At 47.1% G+C, this 25,741-nt stretch overlaps 1 protein-coding gene across 1 annotated transcript in view; it reads right to left on the bottom strand.

Moving 5' to 3' along the window:
- The window catches only part of SLIT1 (slit guidance ligand 1), a 546,950-nt gene that overhangs the window by 181,381 nt on the left and 339,828 nt on the right, over window positions 1-25,741 (bottom strand). The window contains exons 5-7 of the mRNA XM_082269259.1: window positions 5,891-5,962; window positions 3,616-3,687; window positions 159-230 (exon numbers count right to left, since the gene is read on the bottom strand). Coding sequence (XP_082125385.1) covers window positions 159-230; window positions 3,616-3,687; window positions 5,891-5,962 — 216 coding nt within the window. The remainder of the gene's footprint in view (window positions 1-158; window positions 231-3,615; window positions 3,688-5,890; window positions 5,963-25,741) is intronic.

Here is a 25,741-nt window from a genome sequence, read left to right as displayed (position 1 = left end):
AAGTCTTTCAGTGAAAGAAGTATTGCGTCTTTTATTGAGCAACTAGTAACCGAACATCTGACGAAAAGAACATTTCCGCTCTTACGCTCGTAACAAATAATTGCATAGCCAACAAATTAAAGCGTTTTGCTTCCAGACTGCAAATCCTCTATACTTACAATGTCCTCAGTTTGGGCATATGGTTGAAACTGGAGACGGGGATTGTGGTGATGTTGTTGTTATTGAGGGTTCTGTAAGAAAGAAAAAAAGAACATTTTAATCACGCGCAGCTAAAAATGACAGAAGGGAAAGCGATTCCCAGGAGTATATATACAGGCACAACCCGTTTGCCAAAGTTAAAGTCTCAGCACTCGGAGATGATGACTGACTTTGTTCCCAGGACAAAAAATGCAACACAAACCACAAACACAACTGACAGCAATTTAACATCTACGCCTCTAATGGATGTTGTGAAGGAGAGGAATTCCTTATTGGAGCAAAAGAAAAGGAATGCGTAGCTGTGACTTGTGCAACCTATCATTACATACACATTATCCAATATCGCATAACTCTTCATACGAGTCAACTACTGGGCTACAGCATTAGGAATCCATGTAAGATCTGATGACAGGTCAGCTCATAGCCCATAACTGTTGTGTTACGTGTCCTTCAGGAACCCATATTTTATTTAGTGCTTGGTGCCAGGATGAAACCTCCTTCAGCAACTTAGATAAGGATCCTCATGCATGCAAAAGTGTAGCACATCCGCACACGGGTCTTCGTCCAAAGTTAAAGTTCTTTTGCTTCATTGTAAATTCATGGCAGTCCAAAACAGGCAAGCTCCCATTTCACATAACCATCATATTCAAAAAATGAAAGGAAATGCGATCATACCCTACGATTGAAGTGGTTCTAAAGGCTCAAGATGCTTTTACCTTCATGCATTCTATACATTAAGGTAAAAAAAACCTTCTGTGTGCAGCAGCCCCAAGCCCCCCCCCCTTTCCAATACTTACCTTAGTCCCATTATCCAGCAATGTGCATGAGAACAGGGCCGGGACAAGGGGTATGCAGGAGGGGTCAGCTGCCCTGGGCACAGTGGAGCAAAGGGAGAGAAAATGGACACAGGGCAGTATACCCATTCTAAGACATGCATTACCGGTGGGGAAGGTGGCACAGTTCTGCATCCTTGCCCTGGGCACTAGGCAGACCTGTCCCGGGACTGCATGAGAGCATTGGCTCTCTGGGGACTCTCCCTCCTCATTGGCTGAGACAATGACAGCCGGTGAGGCAAAGAGGGGAGAGAGGAGGCAGGGCTGAGCCACGGCTCCTTGTGTGGATGGACACTCAGAGCCGTGGCTCAGGAACGAGCCTGCTTGGGTGCTCCCACTGCAAGCTGCTTGCTTTGGGGGCACTCAGCAGGAGCACTGAGTAATCCCCCCTCCTAGCACAAATTTTCTTCCCCATCTACCCTCTCAACACAAATCTCCCAAATCACCACTTCTACCCAAATTTCCCCTCCTAGAACAATTCTTATCTCCTGCCCCTCCCCCCCCCCAAATTCTCCCTCCCAATGCAAATTCCCTCCACCCAATCTCCTTGTGGTGCCCCGAACCTCACATGATACCACAGTGCCCAGGGCGCTCCTGCCCACCCCTTGTCCCAGCCCTGATGGGGCCTGTCCTGTAAGGGCCGTTCCTTCAACTAGAAGAGTCAGTGGATGGGTGTCAGTCAAGGAGATGCTAGAGAGTGTCCTGAAGATAAAGTAGTTGCATCAAGTCTGCTACTGGAGAGAACAAGAAGACATAATTCTTCCATACAATTGGCAATATGGTAAAAGCAGAGTCCGCTTCCACAAGTAATCGGGTGAGGCCAAGTGAAAGTTGTCCTTATCTACTGTGAATAGTTCAGTTGGAGGATCCCACTATTCCCTTCTCACATCCAAGTTCCACAATAAATATAAATGTAGCACCCTCCTAGGTAGGTGCTAGTGAGAGAGTATAGTTTTTGGCTCTGTCTGCCTATCAGAGGGGCTGCAGGTAAATCTATATTGCTTTCTGCCTACCAGAGAGCAGGATCTGCTCGTTGTGCTCAGTATGCGATTCATTCAGTCTAGAGAGTGTTTCACACTAGACCAATAGGGAGGCATGTTGGACAGTGGGAGGAAACCTGACGAATGGGTGCATAGGCTTTTGATACAGTCCTGGTGATTGGCAGAGGGCAGGTCGCCTTGGTGCATTCTGGGATACTGTAAAAAAGCCAGGAGCACATGTGCTGTGGGGTCTTTGGCTGGAGAGCGGAGTCCCGGAGGGCGGGGGGGGGGTGGCTGCCTCCTCCTCTGAAGACGTGCCATGCGGTCGCAGGATGTCATCAGGAGGGCCTGAGTAATGGATGAGAGGAGCTGAACCCAGAGGTCCAAGAGAGCTGACTGAGAGGGGAGACATTTGAGACCCTGGGACCACAGTATCGTGAGTACAGAGACTCGTGTCAAGGGGCCTGACCTAAGGGGGGCCACCCCTAGGTGTGGGATAGTCAGCGGACGGGTGTCAGCAGTGGAGAAGAAAGAGGATGCTAGTGAGAGTGTCCAAAAGATAATTGTCAGTTCATCAAGTCGTCTTAAGGAAAGAGACTCAATCTAAGTTCATCCATAGTGGCAGGGTGAATCAACAGCCTGGCTATCAAAAGATAGGAGTCCTCAGGCATTGTCTATAGTTCAGATTGGAGTATCCCACAGTTCCCTTCTCCTATCCCCATTTAAAATGAAACAAAAACGACAGCCAAATACCCCCTGGACCAGTACTTTAAGTGGGCCGGTATGCACTGGTACTCAGTACCGCCACTTCCAAATATGGCTCTTGAGCATACCGCCACCTCTCCGTGCTCCTTAGCGTACCAGTACGCTCATTTTGGACATCTGCACTCTCAATTGCCCCCCCCAAGAATATTTCCCACTCCAGAGCCAGACCAGTCACCACCAGTGAGTCCCCCTGATCCGGAGTCCCAGCCCAGGCCAGGGGGGTTCTCTGTGGGGACCCTGATGTGGGGTGGGGGAGGGGATTTATAGGCTATAATAGAGTACCGACACCTCTTGGAGCCACTTAAAGCACTGCCCTGGACTGATTATTGGAGCGGGCCATGGAAGGAGAAAGTAAGAACTTGAAACTGTCATTATTGTATGCTGGTAACTCAGGGGGACCCGTAAAGTGAAATCCTTACGGGGGCAGTTCTATATAAAAAAAAAACAAATACCCTGGACTGAGTAACGAGCAAATGGGAGTAAAGATGGATATGTGAAAAACCCCCAGCAACTGTCTGCAGGTAATCAGAGGGAGGCCTGGGAAGTTAACACACGGCAAGCCCTACGGGGACAGTGCTACAGTATGCTCTTTGTTTTGCGTTCTTGATCACTTATGCATAGTGCATCCTATTGTGTTGGCCTCTTTTTTGGCATTATGCCGTCGACGTTTAGTCATTTTGTAACTCTTTGTTATAAGTTGTAAAAATCAATAAAAATGTAGGAAAAAAAAAAACAAGTCTGAATAGGGTTTCACCACTTATGCCTCCATAGTTGAAGCGAAAGGTCCACCTGAAATGCCCAATTAAATAATTGAACTTGACACAAGACATGATACTTACAACACTTCCAACCCTCGCAGGGCTCGGAAAGCTCCATCTTCAATACAACTGATCTGATTTTTGTCCAGTTGTCTAGGAAGAAAGCAAAGCATTAGGGAGAATGAACATTTTCCCTTCAGAAGGTTAAACTTACAAACATTAGCGGCCATGTTGTTTCCTATTACTGAAGACCACTACTTCTTTTTTTTTTAATAGCACTTGAAAATATTGAACATTTTTAGTTATTAAACAGTTTTATAAAGTTTACAAACGTACAAGAGTAAAGGACAGACACATGGAAAAAAAAAATACATGTGGCTCCCACCATGGGCAAAGATAGCATGATCATTACGCACATGGCACAGCACTACAATAGACCAGTGTTTCTTACTCAGGCCACTGTTAAAGAGTCCTCAGGGGTGCTGTGGTAAAAGGACAAAAAAATTGTCCCAAACCTGTACATTCTGATTTGAGAGCAATCCAGTGTTAGCTCCTATATTCACAGGGGAGGGAGAGAGCACAGCCCGCACCTCCTCCCAGCTCTCTCCTCCTCTTAGCTATCTATGCTAAAGCTGGCAACCCAGAAAACTGTGAGGGCCACCAACCCGCATTTTGCCAACCAAAGACGTCATCAGAACATGTCGGGCGTCCCGCACATATAGCAGCAAGGAAGAAAAGAGAGCCGGGAGAAGGTAATACAGGATTGCTCTCAGATCGGAATTTACAGGGGTTGATTATTATTATTATACAGTATTTATATTTATTTTTTATTTATAGCGCCAACAGTTTGCGCAGCACTTTATACTTCCCCCTATCTCCCTCCCACATTGCCGCTGTCTTGGAAGCAGAAGTTGTGGGTGGGGCAGCGGTAATCAAATCCTGTACAACTGGATCCGAGCGTAATCCTGTATTAACTGCTGTACACAGACAGGAGGGATAGGAGCTTGGGTTGGGGTGGGGGGGGGGGGGGGGAGCACAGCCTACACCTCCTCCCAGCTCTTTTCTCCTCTTTGCTGCTCTCACTACTCCTGTAGTGATGAGAGGGGGTATTTGGGAGGAGGGGGTGTACTAAGAGAGGGGATTGGGGGAGGGTTGTGCTAGAAGGGAAGAATGGGGGGGGGGATGTGCTGGGGGGTGTGTGCTAGGGGCAGGGCCGGGACAAGGGGTGTGCAGGAGGGTCGGCTGCCCTGGGCACTTTGGTATCATGTGAGGCGGGGGGGGGGATAGCCGTGAGGCGATTGGGAGCAAGGGGATTTGTGTTGGGAGGGAAAATTTGGAGGGTGTCAAGGGGTAAGAATTGTTTTAGAAAGGGAAATTTGGGGGGTGTGCTAGGAGTGGTGATTTGTGTTTGGAGGGGGGATGGGTGAAGATGATGTATGCTAGGAGCAGGTATTTGGGGGGATACTGAAGAAAGGAAAGGCACTGCTCCAGGTGTATAGTGTGTGGTGATTGCCAGGAGATAGGATATCCAATAGAGTGCTGGCCCCGGCCCGCCTCCGTGGGAACACTTGTAGGAAAAGAAATAGCCGCACATCCAGGGATTCCAATAGGTTTCAAATACCTTTATTTCCAAAATGTTGCAAGTGATGACACCAAAGACACCAGCATGAAGTCTCGTAGACGCGTTTCACACATACATCTTGTGCTTAATCATTACCAAATTTTGGGTATTTGGGGGGAGGTCTGTGCTAGAAGAGGTGATATGGTAGAGGGCACTGTGCTAGGTTAGGAATTTAGTTTTTTTTTTTTTGGGGGGGGGGGGGGTATTTGTGCGAGTAGGGATAATGGGGGGGGGGGTATTTGTGTAAGGAGGGAACATTTTGGGGGAGATGAGAACTTGTGTTAGGAGGGGGGATCTGGGGGGGGGGGCGGGGGTGAGGTTGTGGTAGAAGGGAGGAAGAGGGGGATGTGCTAGGAGGGACGATTTGGGGATTTATGCTAGGGGGGATTTGGGAGTGGGGGCGTGTGTTATGAGGGGGGGTTTGGGGAGTTGTGCTAGGAGCTACAGACCATTGAACTCTGCCTCACGGACTACAGGGCTTAGTCACTTAGCCCTGTAGGCAAGGGGAAACATGTCGGGGCCTGGCTGGGATGGGGTTGGGCTGAATCTGCTTTCATTGGTCTGACACTTGGGCTGTATTGGTGGGCGGCGCTTTGACTTTTCTTCCTTAATATTTGTTACCTAAAACAATTGAGATGTAAAAATATCTTGCTGAAAATGGAGTGGGTTTCAGAGGACATAGTCATCAGGACACCAATACCACCCTCCCCCATCCAAAAAGAAAAGCGTACTCACAGGTTTTTGAGCTCGGTGGCTCCTCTGAAGGTTTTCCTTGGAATGGCCTGGATGAAGTTTTCACTGAGGTCACTGCAAAAAATCAAAAAGAAATTATAAGTTACGTTGATTGCTTACTATATTCATAAATACATATTATTTATAAAATATTCTTCTGCTTGACACTACATATTTCATTTTGCTCTTCAAAGGTTTTTGAACCCAGACACATGAGGATGGAGTTGCCTGGAGTAGGCATCCTAATCTGGCCATATACAACCAAGACCAAATCAACCAATCTAGATGTTCTCTACTGTCCATGTTGAGTAAGGAACAACCAGGGGCAATCCTACATTAAAGTCCATCGCCAGCCAATGGGTTTTATGTAGGATAGTGCAGGGAGGGGTTAGAGCCTCTGTCAAAGTTTTATTGCCAAAAGAGCCTGAAAAGCTGTTAGGAAGGTGAGGTGACCAGATCTGCGTGGCTACACTTAGAAACTGACATCAGACCAGCAAAGCAAAATACATCAAAACACCAGTAAACAAGAAGCAAGCAAACGTGAAGGTACAAGTGAAAAACAACAATGAAACCAAAATGCCTAAACGCCTAATTATAATATAATTTAACTAGTTTTGCCCAAGAGTAATTTTTTTTATTTATTGTATACATGTGAAAATGTTAATTTTTGATAATAAAATTACCTAAACCCCAAGAACATTATATATTTTCTGAAGAGCAGAGGCTCTGTAGAATAGAAAGGTGATAGTTGCAAATTTTTATGTGACATGATATTTACGCAATTGTTTACTAAACGCAAATTTTCGGTAAAAACGATAATAAAATGAGTTTTAGTGCAAAAACACACAATATAATACCCAATTTTAAGTTAAAATATAAAAGATAAGGTTGCCTCAAGTAAATAGATACCAAACATTCCATGTCCTACAATTTTGGAAGGTTCTAGTTATGCCTCTTCTGTAAATTGTAGATATAGTGATTATTAGAAAGGATTACCTGGGGCTGTAAAAAATTTTTAAGCATTCCTCGGAGAAAAGCTGCACCCTAAAGTGTTTGTGCACCCCAGAAACAGCGGTGTTTCTGAAAAGCAAGTCTGAATAGGGTTTCACCACTCATGCCTCCATAGTTGAAACAACAGGTCCACCTGAAATGCTCAATTAAATAATTGAACTTGACACAAGACGTGATATTTACAACACGTCCAACCCTTGCAGGGCTCGGAAAGCTCCATCTTCAATACAACTGCTCTGATTTTTGTTCTCTACGTAAGTGAGCCACCAAAACACGGTCTTCTCTACATAGGTAAGTCACCAAAACAAGGTCTTCTCTATGTAGGTGAGCCACTAAAACACAGTGTTTTGTACATGGGTGAGCCACCAAAACCTGATCTCCTTCTACGTAGGTGAGCCACCAAAACATGGCCTTCTCTCCGTAGGTGAGCCACTAAAACATGGTCTTTTCTACGTAGGTGAGCCACCAAAACACAGTGTTCTCTACGTAGGTGAGCCACCAAAACATGATCTTCTCTACTTAGGTGAGCCACCAAAACATGGTCTTCTCTACGTAGATGAGCCACCACCAGAACACAGTGTTTTCTACATAGGTGATCTTCTCTAAGTGGGTGAGCCACCAAAACACGGTTTTCTCTAAGTAGGTGAGCCACCAAAACACGATCTTCTCTATGTAGATGAGCCATCAAAACACGGTCTTCCTGGAGATGAGCCACCAAAAAACAGTTATCTCTACGTAGGTGAGCCACCACCAAAACACAGTGTTCTCTACGTAGGTGAGCCACCAAAAATTATTTCTCTACGTAGGTGAGCCACCAAAACACGATCATTTCTACGTAGATGAGCCATCAAAACACGGTCTTCTCTACGTAGGTGAGCCACCACCAAAACAAATCGTTCTTTACGTAGGTAAGCCACCAAAAACAATCTTCTGTACGTAGGTGAGCCACCAAAACACAGTCCTCTCTATGTAGGTGAGCCACCACCAAAACACAGTGTTCTCTACGTAGGTGAGCCACCAAAACACGATGTTCTCTAAGTAGGTGAGCCACCAAAACACGGTCTTTTCTAAGTAAGTGAGCCACCAAAACAGTCTTCTCTACGTAGGTGAGCCATCACCAAAACACAGTGTTCTCTACGTAGGTGAGCCACCAAAACACGATCTTCTCTATGTAGGTGAGCCACCACCAAAACAAATCGTTCTTTACGTAGGTGAGCCACCAAAAACAATCTTCTCTACGTAGGTGAGCCACCAAAACACAGTCCTCTCTACGTAGGTGAGCCACCACCAAAACACAGTGTTCTCTACATAGGTGAGCCACCAAAACACGGTCTTCTCTAAGTAGGTGAGCCACCAAAACACGGTCTTCTCTAAGTAAGTGAGCCACCAAAACAGTCTTCTCTACGTAGGTGAGCCATCACCAAAACACAGTGTTCTCTACGTAGGTGAGCCACCAAAACACGATCTTCTCTATGTAGGTGAGCCACCACCAAAACAAATCGTTCTTTACGTAGGTGAGCCACCAAAAACAATCTTCTCTACGTAGGTGAGCCACCAAAACACAGTCCTCTCTACGTAGGTGAGCCACCACCAAAACACAGTGTTCTCTACGTAGGTGAGCCACCAAAACACGGTCTTCTCTAAGTAGGTGAGCCACCAAAACAGTCTTCTCTACGTAGGTGAGCCATCACCAAAACACAGTGTTCTCTACGTAGGTGAGCCACCAAAACACGATCTTCTCTAAGTAGGTGAGCCACCAAAATACGGTCTTCTCTAAGTAGGTAAGCCACCAAACCAGTCTTCTCTACGTACGAGAGCCATCAAAACAGGGTCTTCTCTACGTAAGTGAGCCACCAAAGCACAGTCTTCTCTACATGGGTGAGCCACCAAAACAAGATCTTCTCTACGTAGGTGAGCAAGAAAACATGGTCATCTCTAGGTATTTGAGCCACCAAAGCAGCTTTAGTCTATTCGGTGTAGCAGAAACATTTTGACATTCTTTGTATCATCCTCTAGTGATGTTCTATTTATGTAACCTGCGTGCTTATATTGCTAGACCCCTAATATAGTTTAATAAACAATATAAAAAAAGTAATTTACAGCACAATAAATATCAGCAGAGAACAGTTTAAGATCTGAAGTGTCTTTTTTCATCCCGGGTCAAAAGGCTCCACGCACAGAGATAATTTTTTCCCGACGCCGCAGCGTTTGAACTCCGAGCCGGTGGCGGCGTGAAACGTAAGATACTTGTTAAACAAGTTGTTTATGTTTTAAACAGTCAGCTTGTGGGGAAGGGTTACCGAAAAGTGCCGCTTCTCCAGTCCGTGGAATCTAATATGTAAACAAGAGCCAGCGATGCGTTTTTTTTTTTTTTTTGAAGAGTTCAAATGAGAATGTAGAAAAGCCGTTGTTAGAGAAAACATTTATGAGCAAATTCTAAAAGGGAAAAATAGGACAAATATTTGCAACAATGTAATAAAGAATAAAAAGTGCAAAGGCTCTCCATCCCCTCAATATTACACTGAGGTCAGCTGTACATGCCAACTCCACCAAAATGGGCAGTAAAAGTTGGTTGTGAGTAGAAGGATCTGATTGCATTGATGCCGCTTGTCCTGGACTTGGTAGGGCGGTCCCAAATGTATTCACATTCCAAATATTCAGCAACAAGGTTCCCCTCACTGCTTAGTAGTAACCTCCAACTCTGCTGATCCTTCACTCAGTAGCAAAACCCCAGCTCTGCTGATCTCCCACGCAGTAGTAACCTCCAGCTCTGCTCTTCCCCTGCTAAGTAGTAGCCCCCAGCTCAGCTGATCCTCCTCTCAGTAGTAACTTCCCAGCTCTGCTGATCCCCCACTCAGTAGTAACCCCCAGCTCTTCTGATCCCCCACTCAGTAGTAACCTCCCAGCTCTGCTGATCTCCCACTCAGTGGTAACCTTCAGCTCTGCTGTTCTCCTTCTAAATAGTAATCCCCAGCTCTGCTGATCCTCTACTCAGTAGTAACCCCCAGCTAATTCCCCGCTCAGTAGTAACCCCCAGATAATTTCCCGCTCAGTAGCAACCCCCAGGTCTGCTAATCCCCCCACTCAGTAGTAACCTCCAGCTCTGCTGTTCCCCTGATCAGCAGTAGCCCCCAGCTCTGCTTATCCTGCTCTCAGTAGTAACCTCCCAGCTCTGCTGTTCCCGTGCTCAATAGTAGCCCCCAGCTCTGCTAATCCTGCTCTCAGTAGTAACCTCCCAGCTCTGCTGATCCCCCACTCAGTAGTAACCTCCAGCTCTGCTGTTCTCCTGCTAAATAGTAACCCCCAGCTCTGCTGATCCCCCACTCAGAAGTAACCCGCAGCTATTTCCCCACTCAGTGGCAACCCCCAGATAATTCCCCGCTCAGTACCAACCCACAGCTCTGCCGACCCCCCTCTCAGAAGTAACCCCCAGCTCTGCTGTCCCCCCACTCAGTAGTAACCCCCAGCTCTGCTGATCCTCTGCTTAGTAGTAACCCCTAGCTCTGCTGATCCTCCGCTCAGTAGTAACTTCCAGCTCTGCTGTTCCCCCGCTCAGTAGTAACCCCCAGCTAATTCCCCACTCAGTAGCAACCCCCAGCTCTGCTGACTCCCCACTCAGTAGTAACCCTCAGCTCTGCTGTTCCCCAGCTCAGTAGTAACCCCCAGCTCTGCTGATCCTCCGCTCAGTAGTAACCCCCAGCTCAGCGAATCCCCTGCTCAATAGCAACCCCCAGTTCTGCTGATCCCTACTCAGTAGTAACTTCCAGCTCTGCTGGTCCCCTGCTCACTAGTAACCCCCAGCTCTACTGATCCCCTGCCCAGTAGTATCCGCTACCTCTGCTAGGGCTCTGGTTTGCTGACCCTCCTCCCTCTCCAGTCCCTCCTCACCTCCCACTATACTGTATATAGTAACCCCCAGCCCTGCAAATTCCCCGCTCAGTAGCAACCCCCAGCTCTGCTAATCCCCTACTCAGTAGTAACCTCCAGCTCTGCTGATCCCCTACTCAGTAGAAATCTCCAGCTCTGCTGATCCCCAACTCAGTAGTAACCCCCAGCTCTGCTGATCCCCTGCTCAGTAGTAACCCCCAGCTCTACTTATCCCCTGCTCAGTAGTAGCCCCAACCTCTGCTGGGGCTCTGGTTTGCTGATCCTCCTCTCTCTCTCCGGTCCCTGATCACCTCCCACTATATTGCTCCTACGCTGCTCACCCCGTGTGACATCTGCTAGTTTCTCCTGCTCCGGTCTCCCAACTCTGCTGATCCTCTGCTCATGTTCACCTTCCTCCTGCTCCACACTGCACACCAGATGTGACGTCTGCACCAGACACTCCCAGAATATATACACATGAACTGGAAGTGACTGCTGATGACGTCTTCCTGGTTCTCTTGGTGTTTTCCCAGTGCATCCTGGGATTTCTCATAACTGCAATACCTCCTAAACAAAGCCAAGCTAAAGCTGAATAAAAGCTCCTTAAAAGCTGCAGGTGCTATTAGTGAGCGTTGTCAGAGACTTCTATGGAGGCTTTGGAGATGCTTTGAAGCCCCAAGAAAGTGACATGGGGGATAATTTATGAAGCATGCTGCAGATCTTCTAAGAGTCCAATTCCTTCTACAGAGAAAATCCACTTGCTTTACTTACGCGTTTCACTCCAACAGGAGGGTAGTCAAAGAATGTTAGTCATAGAAAGTCCTGAATGTAAAAGGCACGTACGCACCTGGGCATCCAGTAATGAGAATCTTTGAAATCCTCAACAAGATTACTGATGACCATCCAAACATCCAACCATGAGGGTTTCCACACTTCCAATACACATGACAGGAGACTGTGACCAACTCTCAATGGAGCTGGCTCCCTGGTTCATACACCTCCGGGGCCGCTGCGGTCCGCATTGGAAAAGGGTCCTGTGCGTCTTTGGCTCTGTTTCAGGACCCAATCCAGGCAAAAATTCCCACCTTATTCACACCTGAACCGGCGAACAGGAATGCACCGGACCCTACTGTGACCCGCGCCGCATCCGTGTGACTCCGCCTTACACAGAGGTTCAAAATGGCCAGTGTGGGTCTTTTAACCCCTTCACCTCCTCCTCCCTCTGTACATTAACCCCTTCACCTCCTTCTCTCTCTGTATATTAACCCCTTCACCTCCTCCTACCTCTGTACATTAACCCCTTCACCTCCTTCTCTCTCTCTGTATATTAACCCTTTCACCTCCTCCTCCCTCTGTACATTAACCTCTTCACCTCCTCCTCCCTCTGTACATTAACTCTTTCGCCTCCTCCTCTCTCTGTATATTAACCCCTTCACCTCCTTCTCTCTCTGTATATAAACCCCTTCACCTCCTCCTCTCTCTGTATATTAACCCCTTCACCTCCTCCTCTCTCTGTACATTAACCCCTTCACCCCCTCCTCCCTCTGTACATTAATCCCTTCACCTCCTTCTCTCTCTGTATATTAACCCCTTCACCTCCTCCTCTCTCTGTATATTAACCCCTTCACCCCCTCCTCCCTCTCTACATTAACCCCTTTACCTCCTCCTCCCTCTGTACATTAACCCCTTCACCTCCTCCTCCCTCTGTACATTAACCCCTTCACCTCCTTCTCCCTCTGTAGATTAACCCCTTAACCTCCCCCTCCCTCTGTAAATTAACCCCTTTGCCTCCCCCTCTTTCTGTAGATTAACCCCTTCACCCCCCCCTCTCTCTGTACATTAACCCCTTCACCTCCTCCTCCCTTTGTGTATGACCTGTACATTAACTCCTTCACCTCCTCCTCCCTATGTGTTCGACCTGTACATTAACCCCTTCACCTCCTCCTACCTCTGTGCATGACCTGTACATTAACCCCTTCACCTCCTCCTCCCTCTGTGCATGACCTGTACATTAACCCCTTCACCTCCTCCTCCCTCTGTGCATGACCTGTACATTAACTCCTTCACCTCCTCCTCCCTCTGTGCATGACCTGTACATTAACCCCTTCACCTCCTCCTCCCTATGTGTATGACCAGTACATTAACCCCTTCCCCTCCTCCCTCTGTATATGAACTGTACATTAACCCCCTTCACCTCCTCCTCCCTCTGTATATGTACATTAACCCCTTCCCCTGCTACTCCCTCTATGTTTAACCTGTTCATTACCCCATTCACCTCCTTATATGACCTGTACATTAACCCCTTCCCCTCCTTCCTCTGTGCATGACCTGTACACTAACCCCTTCACCTTCTCCTTCCTCTGTATATGACCTGTACATTAACCCCCTCCCCTCCTCCCCCTCTGTATATGACCCGTATATTAACTCTTTCACATCCTCCCTTTCTCTGTGTATGACCTATACATTAACCACTTCACCTCCTCCTTCCTCTGTGTATGACCTGTACATTAACCCCTTCACCTCCTCCTGCCTCTATGTATGACCTGTACATTAACACCTTCACCTCCTTCTTCCTCTGTGTATGACCTGTACATTAATCCCTTCACCTCCTCCTCCTCCCTCTGTATATGACCTGTACATTAACCCCTTCACCTCCTCTTCCCTCTCTGTTTGACCTGTACATTAACCCCTTCACCTCCTCCTGCCAATGTGTATGACCTGTACATTAACCCATTCAACTCTTCCTCCCTCTTTGTATGACCTGTATATTAACCCCTTCCCCTCCTCCTCCCTCTATGTATTACCTGTACATTAACCCCTTCACCTCCTCCTCCCTCTATGTATGACCTGGACATTCACCCCATCATATCCTTCTCACTCTATGTATGGCCTAGATATTTAAATCTGTAGTGCATTATTACCAAGCCCCATGTATTAACCCCCTCAATACCAGGAGGTTTGTTAACTAAACAAAAAAATAAAAAATAAAAGGGCCAAAAATGAGATCACTTTAAGGTGTCAAATTTCCAAATACGATCATTTGATGATGATTGTACTGTCCTGTCATTTTTATATCTTTTGTAACAGAAAGTAAGGGTGTTTTTTTTTCTTTAGATTTTTTTAATTTTTTATTATTCTATGTAGTAAAAAAAACACACAAAAAAAAACCCTAGAAACAAACGTTGTTTATTATATACCCAAGTAGAAAAGCTCTGTCTCCTAAAAATTGACATCGAATTCATTTGGATACAATGCTTCATTACAGAGTAATTATCAGTCATATTATCACAGCTCTGAAAACTGGATAGGGAGGGGTATTACAGGCCGGTATTCAAATGGTGAAAATGAATGACCCAAAGAGATAAAAGTATTCCTGGCTGGTTACCTGACCTACAGACAGAGGAAAGCTGGCATGCTTAGAGAACATTGTGCAATTCTGTTAACAACCGAATTACATGCAGATGTATTATAAACTTCTAGAAAAGGCCAGATGGTGGAACACATGTTGCGATGCGGTCATATTGACTGGCAGCTTTTCTTTTAATTCTTGAACAAATTTTAAGCCAACAGTTCTATCTGTGTGCGTGTGAGTGATAGATGATGGGCAGATGGATACATGTCAATACAAGTTTCACAAACTTGCAATTTGGACCTTTCCAACCCTTGCTATGCCATTTTTTCATACTATACATTGTTGCCATTACCTGTATTTAAATTGTATTCAATCCTTGCATGCATTTATTAATTTATTTCTTTGTTTCTAAAACTAGATGTGGAATTGAGCTCTCTACATAGAATTAGATATAAAGCCTTTAAAGCCCCTGAAGTGGTTACATCCCACAAAACATGTCGGGCATTAGCCACGAGCAGTGGCAGCCCCTCCATTAGGGGCGCAGGGGCGCCCCCCCATTTATGCTAGTCTACATGCAGGGCGCCGGATGCATAGATTCCAATGAGGGTTTTTTTTTTTAAGCACGTGATTAGAGCCAGAGGCTCTAATAGGCTTAAAAAAAGGGTGGGTCACTGCACCCAGTGCTGTATTTTGGCCTAGGCCAACAAGGCCCAGGCCTAGGGCGGCACTTTGCAGGGGGGCAGCAAAAAAGCCGCCCCCCCTCTACCTGAGACTCTATTGGCCACTGGTTGCTAGGGCTGCCTTTCTAACCCCCCTCTCTCTCATTTACCCCCTCTATCACCCCTCCTCTCTCTCTCACCCCTCTCTCTCTCTCTCACCCCCCCTCTCTCTCTCTCACCTCCCTCTCATCCCCTCTCTCTCTCATCCCCCCTCTCTCTCTCATCCCCCTCTCTCTCTCATCACCCCTCTCTCTCTCATCCCCCCTCTCTCTCTCATCCCCCCTCTCTCTATCATCCCCCCTCTCTCTCTCATCCCCTCTCTCTCTCACTCTTTGATTCCCCCCCTCTCTCTCACCCCCTCTCTTTCATCCCCTCCTCTCTCTCCCCCTCTCTCACCCCCCCTTTCTCTCTCCCTCCCTTACCCAGCCCCTTCTTTCTCTCCCTCACCCTTCTCTCTCTCCCACCCCCTCTCTCCCCCCCCTCTCGTCTGGTGAGATCTCAGGGGTTCATGGGACTTGTAGTCCTTCAATTTTGGAGGGAGTCACATCCGTTAAATAAGGAGTTGGGCAAATTTACATGGGGGGGGGGGGGGGGGCGGTGCAGGGCACCCAATTTTAGTCTTGCCTAGGGCAGCACAAAACCAAAATACACCACTGACTGCACCCTGAGCCCATCCAGTTGTGTGACAACAGCGAATGAATTTTTGCTATTGCCACACTGATTCCCCTCCCGGCCAATCAGGAAGCGGGTCCTGAGACCTGTTTCCCAATTGTCCAAAGGAGAAGGCATCCTATTGGCAGAAGAGGAGGGAGGAGACGGCCACCGAGAGGGGACATGGAGGGGACATAGGGGAAATCCGTCGCCGCCTGTCAGTCTGGAGGAACAAGGTAAGTGAACTGGCGCCCAAGGGGGGGATATGGTGTGGACTGGACTCTGGAGTGATGGGGGGGGGGGATCTGTGGCCAGGTTCATCTGCTGCCCTCCCCAACCGATGGAGCACCAGCCGCCACTGTCCACGAGGATGCTTTCTATTAGTTCATCGGTGGTATCTGGAGCTTTTACAAATGTGATGCATTTTTTAAAAATGACCTGTTTATGTGTATTTTTTTTTTTCATTGATGATTTTATGATGATGTAATAAATTTGTATTTTTTTATTGATACCTCTACTGCAGGGCCGGCGCTACCTGTAAGGCGACCTAGGCAGGCGCCTAGGGCGCAACCAGGACCTGGAATCAGTAATGGACTAGCCACTGGCCGGTGCGGCACTCCTCATGCTGTGCCGACTGAGCACTACAGCAAGCCACCCTATGTGAGGACCTCCAGGGCTGCTGAAATCCCCATAGGAAAGCATTGAATAATGCTTTCCTATGGGGAGGTCTAATGTGCGTGCCCGGCCTTTGCCGTGCATGCGTATTAGGTCTCCCCCGCCTGTGTCACCCTGCACCCCTACCCTGCACTGAGGTAAGTCACTGAGGGGGTTTTAATGTCTTCAGCAACTTGGGATGGGGGGGGGGGGTGGCAATTTATATGTTGCCTAGGGCGGCATAAATCGATGATTTTATGATGATGTAATACATTTGTAATTGTTATTGATACTTCTAATGCAGTGTTTCTCCACTGTGTTTCATATTCAATACTTTCCTATGGGGAGGTCTAATGTGCGTGCGCGGCCATTGCCGCGCATGCGCATTAGGTCTCCCCCGCCGGCTGACGTAGGCGGGGGAGGAGAGTAGGCGGAGCCTGACCCTGCACTGAGGGGGTTTTAACGCCTCCAGCAACTTGAGATGGGGGGTGGGAGAGCATATGGGGGGGGGGCAGCAATTTTTATTTTGCCTAGGGCGGCAAATATCGATGATTTTATGATGATGTAATACATTTGTAATTCACTGAGAGGGTTTTAACGCCTTCGGCAACTTGGGATGGGGGGGTGGGAGAGAATATGAGGGGGGGGGGTGGCAATTTTTATTTTGCCAAGGGCGGCAAAAATCCTTGCACGGCCCTGCTCTAGTGTACATCCAGTGTTTATGGTACCATCAAAATCCATTATGCCTCTATATTCAGCTATGGTGAGCCTGGCTGCTGATTTTCCCATTCTTTGAAAACTGAAAAGTAACATTGTGAACAAACACTATAAACATTGAAAGTATTTACTATCGCTTGGGAATAGCTAATGGGAAAATTGCATGTAAACTCCTTGAGATGCAGTGGCTGATGCAAATGTAAACTATTCATCATTATTATTATTGTTGCTATTGTTGTTATTTTTTTTAGTGCTTTGTCGGCTTAAATACTTATATTAAAAATACAATACTGATCTTTATGTTAGCTGCCAGAATTCTTTGTTCGTCATCAGACGATACCAAAAACGGCCACTGTGTGGCAGCAGCAGACCTCGTAGATCGACGGTTAAGTTATTGGCACTGAACTTTATACCAATAGAAAAGGAAGAACCTTTCCATAAGTTGTTTAAAATTGAGAATCTAAGCGCATTGGCCACACAGAATAATGGGAGTAATGACCGCCTGCTGCTTGTTATCAGCCTAGAGCTCCTTCGAGGTGCTGCGACTTGCTGGGAGGATCCTGATAGAAAGCATTGGGACGGGACGAAACATCTTCTGTGGTTTAGCATTTGCAGTAGGTGACCACAAACAAGACACTTTTACTGTCACAATGCCTAGAGCTTCTTCAGCAGTCTGCGACTAGTTACAAGTGAATCAGCAGGCCATGGTGAATGAAAAGCTGCTGGCTCTGACCCGATAACGTTAATTAAGAAACAAACTGGCATCATAAACTTTATAAGAACTAATTGAGTATAAGATCCTTTTATCTGTATAGAAAACACCCTTCATATACTGAAGAGGGTTACATAGTTACATAGTAGTTGAGGTTGAATAAAGACAATAGTCCATCCAGTTCAACCTGTGTAGGTGTGTGTGGCTGTAATCATCTCTCATACCCCTGAATGTTCTGATTCTTGAGATGTACGTCTAAGAGTCTTTTGGAAGCCACCATACTTCCCGCAGAAACCACCTCTTGTGGCAGGGCTTTTGTCAAAAGTATTGGGACGCCTACCTTTACACACACATGAACCTTAATGGCATCCCAGTCTTGGTCCGTAGGGTTCAATCTTGAGTTGGCCCACCCTTTGCAGCTATAACAGCTCCAACTCTTCTGGGAAGGCTGTCCACAAGGTTTAGGAGTGTCTATGGGAATGTTTCACCATTGTTTCAGAAGCGCATATATGAGGTCAGGCACTGATGTTGGCCAAGAAGGCCTGGCTTGCAGTCTCCACTCTAATTCATCCCAAAGGTATTCTATCAGGTTGAGGTCAGGACTATGTGCAGGCCAGTCAAGTCTTGCCATCCATGTCTTTATGGACCTTGCTTTGTGCACTGGTCCAAATCATTTGGTGAAGGAGGGATTATGGTGTGGGGTTGTTTTTCAGGGGTTGGGCTTGGCCCCTTAGTTCCAGTGAAGGGAACTCTTAAGGCATCAGCATACCAAGACATTTTGGACAATTTCATGCTCCCAACTTTGTGGGAACAGTTTGGGGATGGCCCCTTCCTGTTCCAACATGACTGCACACCAGTGCACAAAGCAAGGTCCATAAAGACATGGATGAGTGAGTTTGGGGTGGAGGAACTTGACCGGCCTGCACAGAGTCCTGACCTCAACCCGATAGAACACCTTTGGGATGAATTAGAGTGCATACTGTGAGCCATGCCCTCTCTTCTTCTGTTTTTCAGGGGTTGGGCTTGGCCCCTTAGTTCCAGTGAAGGGAACTCTTTCACAAGGTCCATAAAGACATGGATGAGTGAATTTGGGGGTGGAGGAACTTGACTGGCCTGACCTCAACACGACAGAACACCTTTGGGATGAATTAGAGCAGAGATAGCGAGCCAGGGCTTCTCATCCCACATCAGTGTGCCTGACCTCACAAATGCGCTTCTGGAAGAGTGGTAGAACATTGCCATAGACACACTCCTAATAATTGTGGACAGCCTTCCCAGAAGAGTTGAAGCTGTTATAGCTGCAAAGAATGGGTCTACTCAATATTGAACCCTACGGACTAAGACTGGGATGCCATTAAAGTTCATGTGCGTGTAAAGGCAGGCGTCCCAATACTTTTGACAAAAGCCCTGGCTTCAACCCTCTTCAGTATATGTAGGTTGTTTTTTATACAGATTAAAGGATCTTATAATCAATTACGGTAGTTATTATAAAGTTTATGATGCCAGTTTGTTTCTTAATTAACGTTATGTAAAGGCAAGCATCCCAATACTTTGGACAAAGTAGTGTATATGGAGAGTTCAGCCAATTTTTAAAATTGAAAGAATAATCTCAGCCCTGTGGTAAAAACCCCCATCATGGGAAAATGGAAAGAGTTTGGCACAACTGCAACCCTAACAAGACATGGCCGTCCACCTAAACTGACCCTCCGGGCAAGGAGAGATGAGATGCAGCCAAGAGGCCCATGGGAACTCTGGAGGAGCTGCAGAGATCCACAGCTCAGGTGGGAGAATCTGTCCACAGGACAACTATTAGTCGTGCGCTCCACAAATCTGCCCTTTATGGAAGAGTGAGAAGAAGAAAGCCATTGGTGGAAGAAAGCCATAAGAAGTCCTGTTTGCAGTTTGGGAGAAGCCATGTGGGGGACACAGCAAACATGTGGAAGAAGGCGCTCTGCTCAGATGAGACCAAAATTGAACTTTTTGGCCTAAAAGTAAAACGCTACGTGTGGGGAAAACTAACACTGCACATCACCCTGAACACACCATCCCCACTGTGAAACATGGTGGTGGCAGCATCATGTTGTGGAGAAGAAAGCCATTGGTGGAAGAAAGTTTGGGAGAAGCCATGTGGGGGGCACAGCAAACATGTGGAAGAAGGTGCTCTGCTCAGATGAGACCAAAATTGAACTTTTTGGCCTAAAAGTAAAACGCTACGTGTGGGGAAAACTAACACTGCACATCACCCTGAACACACCATCCCCACTGTGAAACATGGTGGTGGCAGCATCATGTTGTGGAGAAGAAAGCCATTGGTGGAAGAAAGTTTGGGAGAAGCCATGTGGGGGGCACAGCAAACATGTGGAAGAAGGAGCTCTGCTCAGATGAGACCAAAATTTAACTTTTTGGCCTAAAAGCAAAACGCTATGTGTGGGAGTGACATCATCGCGGCTCCGGCCACTCACACACCCGGGCTCCGCAAACCCAGAAGGAAGGCCAGGTGAAGATGGAAGCCCCATCAGCGGTGACAGCGCGCCACTGGAGGACTTTGTTCTAAGGTAAGTTTCACATAATGTGCTAGTATGCGATGCGGGCAATCCGATCAGATCCGCCTGTCAGTTTTTTAGGCGGATCTGATCGGATGCCCCATTCAGCCCTATGGAGCAGCGGATGTCAGCGGTGACATATCCGCTGACACCCGCTTCCATCCACATCCGATCCTGTCCATGAAATCCGGACGGATGGAAACCCTATTTTTCCATCCGTTCAGGGATCGGATCGGATGAGAGCGGACAGGCGGTCCGCTCTCATCTGATCCCCATAGAGAGCAGCGGGAGCTGTGACACCTCCCTCTCTGCACTGCAAGCGGAGACGGAGCTGTCATCCGCCGGCTCAGCGGCTGAGCAGCACGGATCCGCCTACAGAGGCGGACCGTGTGAAAGAGCCCTATACTGCAGTTGCTTTAGAGCAGGGGTGTCTAACTCAATTGCATTGTGGGCCGCATCAGCATTATGGTTCCCCTCAAAGTTTCCCTTGCATCAGATGTCAAGAGCCCCCCCCCCCACTATCAGAAGTTAAGAGTCCACCACCCTCCATTACTGTATATCACAGCGCACCCCCGTTATCTTGTGCTGCTTCCAGGAAGAAGCTGAGTGTGGAGCTGGGAAGGAGGACCAGAGGAGGGCAGGAGTCAACTGCCGGAGTCTGCTGAATGCTGAGACCAGGGTAGGCAGAGAGAAAAACTTCTTCTGCACAGAGAGGCACAGGATCTGTAGGAGGAGTTCTGTCCTCTCAGCTGCTGTCTCTTGAGACCGGGGCAAGAGCAGAGACGAGTCTCTCGGTAGCTTCACAGAGAAGCGCAGGATCTTGTGGAGGAGTTTTATCCTCCTCTCTGCTGCCGACGGCTGAGACAAGGGGGTTGGCGGAGAAGAGGGGGGTGGAGAGGCTCCACTCTGTCTCCTGCCTCAGCAGTCAGCAGGGAGGATGACAGAACTCCTCCTCCAGATCCTGTGCTTCTACATGCAGCTGATCTCTGCTGCCCCATCTCAGATGGAGTGCATTGTGATGTAAGGGGGTGAGTACTCTAAACTTGTGATGGTGGGGGGGGCTCTTGATATCTTATCAGGGGCTGACTGGCCACTTTCGGTCCAGGGGGCAAGCACAAACCAGAGGCCCATGGTGCAGCGACTCGGCCCCCCCTGCCACTCTCCCTCCTCCTGGCTTCCTTCTGACCCCCATTCCAGGCTGAAGCTCCACTCCAGGTACTCTCTACTCACTGGCCGAACTCGGGGCTGGCCGGGGGAGGAGAGTCTCCAGTGGGGCATGGAACAAGCCTCCGTTTAGACACAGTTTACACCATCCATGCTGGGGGGGATTAGGCTACGCTCTGTCCTTGTCTTCATCCCGCACTCAGTAGGTCAACGGTGGGGATGTTTTACTCCTCTTCACCAGGAATTCTTTAGCCATGTCTGGGGCAGAAGTGGTGCAGCCTTTTTACGGGGTATCAGAGCGGCCGGGGGGGGGGGCAATTGCCCCCCTACCCCCTGGCCCAGTCCTCCCCTGTATCTTATGTAGGGAGGGTGGGGGTCTCTGGACATCTGCTTATAATTATTATGAGGATAATACATTTATATGCCAGGTGGAAAGGAGGGTCGCACACTGCTGGTATCATGAAGAGTAGAAGCATTTATATAGCCTAACCGATACAACTGGCCCTTTGAGGGCAACCATAATGCTGATGAAATTGAGTTTGACACCCCCTGAAATATACATTTTGGCTGGTTTCACAATGGTACCGGACAGACCTATTGTGAATGTACTTCCAGTTTGAAAAACTGCAGCTAGAAATAGATGCAGGTCGCAGCAAAAGTGTTCTGTAGGCAGCAGCCTAGCTCTACGCAAGAGTTTCCATCCATCCCAAGTCACCGGCACGGTTCTTTTCTCTTTTTAGTTTTACCACACACTCGGCAAATATCTCCCGAAGAGAGGAAATGATGGAATTAAGAAGAAAAAGGTCACTGTTGCAGTCTTCCACCCCTTGCTAATCCCAGCTTCACACTTTAACCTGATTGAGACTTTCCTTGTTTGGTCCTTCCTCTCTGCTCTCTGTTTGAGGGGATTAGGTTTGGACTCAGCAGGGGGGTAATTGGCAGCCCAGCATCCAACTCTCTCCATGGTTCCATTGCCTTCGCTTTGGCAGTGCGCCCCTGGACACAGGCTTTATGTAGCGAGCTTATGAATGAGAAGACTGAGCCCAACGTTTTCAAGGGCTCTTGTGTCTTCGCAAGTCAACTCTACACATTCCAGATGTATAGATAGCAAACTGCTTCACACTGAGCTCTCACAAGATTCTTTATACCAATAGAAGGCAAGAAGTGGTCCTCAAAAGCTTTCATGTGGCTCCCAACTCTTCTTAATGGATGGGAACATGCAATGATTTCTTTCTTGCAATCCACAAGCCCCCATGCCCCTCTCATATTTTTTTACTTTTACAGACAAAACAGCCCTCTCAGAGATTCCATTTCACCTCCCTCCATGCATCAAGTGGCAACAATGAAAACTCTTACAATAACAACTCAGTGGATACAAAGAATGAACTCCGGTGAATCCTAATGATGGCTTCCAAAACTATATTTCGTAATGATGCTTCCCAAGACATTGTAAGCTGATCGATCCAAGTATGTTCTTCAACACGTTCCCACACCCATATAGGTTATTTGAAACATTTATGGGTGGCAAGGCTATTTTATTAGGGTGGGCCTTCACCCATAAAGGCAAAGCTCACAATATTATGGCGAAGGTGGACCTTCACCCATAAAGGAAAGGCTCACATTACTAAGGTGGACCTTCACCCATAAAGGCAAGGCTCACATTATTAGGGTGGACCTTCACCGTTAAGGCAAGGCTTGCATTATTAGGGGAGACCTTCAGCCATAAAGGAAAGGCTCACATTATTAAGGTGGACCATCACCCATAAAGGCAAAGTTCACATTATTAAGGCGAAGGTGGACCTTCATCCATAAAGGCAAGGCTCGCATTATTAGGGGAGACCTTCACCCATAAAAGAAAAGCCTCACATTATTAAGGTAGGCCTTCACCCATAAAGGCAAGGCTCACATTATGAAGGTGGACCTTCACCCATAAAGGCAAGGCTCACATTATTAAAGTGGACCTTCACCCATAAAGGAAAGGTTCCCATTATTAAGGTGGACCTTCACCCATAAAGGAAAGGCTCACATTATTAAGGTAGACCTTCACTCATAAAGCAAAGGCTCACATGATTAAAGTGGACCTTCACCCAAAAAGGAAAGGCTCACATTATTAAGGTGGACCTTCACCCATAAAGGAAAGGCTCACATTATTAAGGTGGACTTTCACCCATAAAGGCAAGGCTCGCATTATTAGGGGAGACCTTCACCCATAAAGGAAAGGCTCACATTATTAAGGTGGACCTTCACTCATTAAGGAAAGGCTCACATTATTAGGGTAGACCTTCACCCATAAAGGAAAGGCTCACATTATTAGGGTGGACCTTCACTCATAAAGGAAAGGCTCACATTATTAAAGTGGACCTTCACCCAAAAAGGAAAGGCTCACATTATTAAGGTGGACCTTCACTCATAAAGGAAAGGCTCACATTATTAAAGTGGACCTTCACCCATAAAGGAAAGGCTCACATTATTAAGGTGGACCTTCACCTATAAAGGAAAGGCTCACATTATTAAAATGGACCTTCACCCATAAAGGAAAGGCTCACATTATTAAGGTGGACCTTCACCCATAAAGGAAAGGCTCACATTATTAAAGTGGACCTTCACCCATAAAGGAAAGGCTCACATTATTAAGTGTAACGCTCCTTGCGTTTCTTGTAAGGTGTGGATTTTCAGCTGCAGAAGTAGTTCCACGTCAGTAGTCATGTAGGAGATATGCTGAGATACCAATCCCAACCTCAATGACTCATCATGTATGGAAGGTCTTATTTCAGCCAGTAAATACACACAGTAATTAAGCTGGTTCCTAGTGTGACTTTATATACATGTGGTAAGACAATGATAAAGGTCTTAGGGATAGGTTTGAGTGGAAGTGGTAGGTGACAGACACTTGAGGTGAGACAGTGCAGATGGATGCAGGAAGGGTTAGCGATCATGTATGATAACAGATGACAGAGTAGCAGGTGCATACAGGAGAGATCAACCCAGTGCAGGAAATAGTAGCAGTAGCCTCAAGAGCTAGCAATCTAGTTATGCAGATGTAAAAGACAGTCCTTGCTATGCAGAGCTAAATAGTGTAAGCCTAGTACAAGTCTATAGAGATTTCCCCTGTGGGGTACTTAGTACTAATAGCGATAGCCGAAGGATCGCTCAGGAGATGCGGATGATCCAGTAGCAGGATGCAGGGATCAGCGCAGCGAGGTTCGTCAGCGAGGAGAGCTTGCAAGCATGGAAGCTTGAAGCAAGATTAGTATCCAGGTACTGGTGTTTGAACGAACACATGTGAGTGAGAACCGACGCCCTAAATAGCCATCTAGTCCGGCGCTGGGTGATGACAGCTTCAGCCTTAAAGGGAAACACACCTATATGTGTTTCTTCTGTCTAGGTAGATGGAAATCACCCGGAATAAATGTGATAGGAGGCACTGAGAGTGCCAGAACCTTACATTAAGGTGGACCTTCACTCATAAAGGAAAGGCTCACATTATTAAAGTGGACCTTCACCTATAAAGGAAAGGCTCACATTATTAAGGTGGACCTTCACCTATAAAGGAAAGGCTCACATTATTAAAATGGACCTTCACCCATAAAGGAAAGGCTCACATTATTAGGGTGGACCTTCACCCATAAATATGACCTCCTTTCGTGTGCCTAGTCCCTCCTTCCAGCCAGTAAGTAAAAGTGAGTTTCTGCAAAATAATGTGATATGAATGGTTTGCAAAAAAAAACATTTCCCTGTGCATATAAGCCCCTTCAGGGTTCATTCACACCAGCTGCTTTGGGTGGAGTTGGGCACCGTTGCATTCCCAACACAAAAGCAAACAGCGGCCATAACCCCGGTATTTTTTTAAACTGGGGATGGTCTGCTTTAACATAAGGATGGTCCCAGCGTCGGATTCGCCGCGGGATCACCCTTATGGGCGGCGGGAGAGGTGCCCAGCTCCTGACGCTTCCTGGTCGTTTTTCTGGACCGGACCCACCGGTAGCAGAGTAAACAATCCGGTCTGCAGTCCCCTCAGGCAGGAAGTCGAGTGAGGGCAGGATGGCCCCCACTCCACTCTATGGCCTTGGAGGAGTGGAGCCACATCATATGTCTCTTCCTAGCAACGGATTTAAACAGCCCACTTTTTTTTTTTAAGATGAAAAAAAACATTTTTTTTTTTTTTAGTGTAGATCTGAGGTGTTTTTGACCCCAGATCTCACATTAAGGCTCATCCTGCTAATTTCTATTACAAGGGATGTTTACATTTCTTGTAAGTGATCAAAAACATTTTATTCAAACAAACAGTCTAATAATAAAACATATTAAAGATAAAATAAATAGAAAAAAAAAATTAAAGTGCCTCTTCCCCGTTAGCTGGCGCGCTGAAGCGAACACATACGCAAGTCGCGCCCACATATGTAAACGGTGTACAAACCACACATGAGGTATCGCCACGATTGGTAGAGCGAGAGTAATAATTCT

This window comes from Pelophylax lessonae, assembly GCF_965119305.1.
Source record: "Pelophylax lessonae genome assembly, chromosome: 9".
Lineage (NCBI taxonomy): Eukaryota > Metazoa > Chordata > Amphibia > Anura > Ranidae > Pelophylax > Pelophylax lessonae.
The sequence above is the reverse complement of the archived record's forward strand: the minus strand, read 5'-3'. Positions and strand labels throughout refer to the sequence as shown.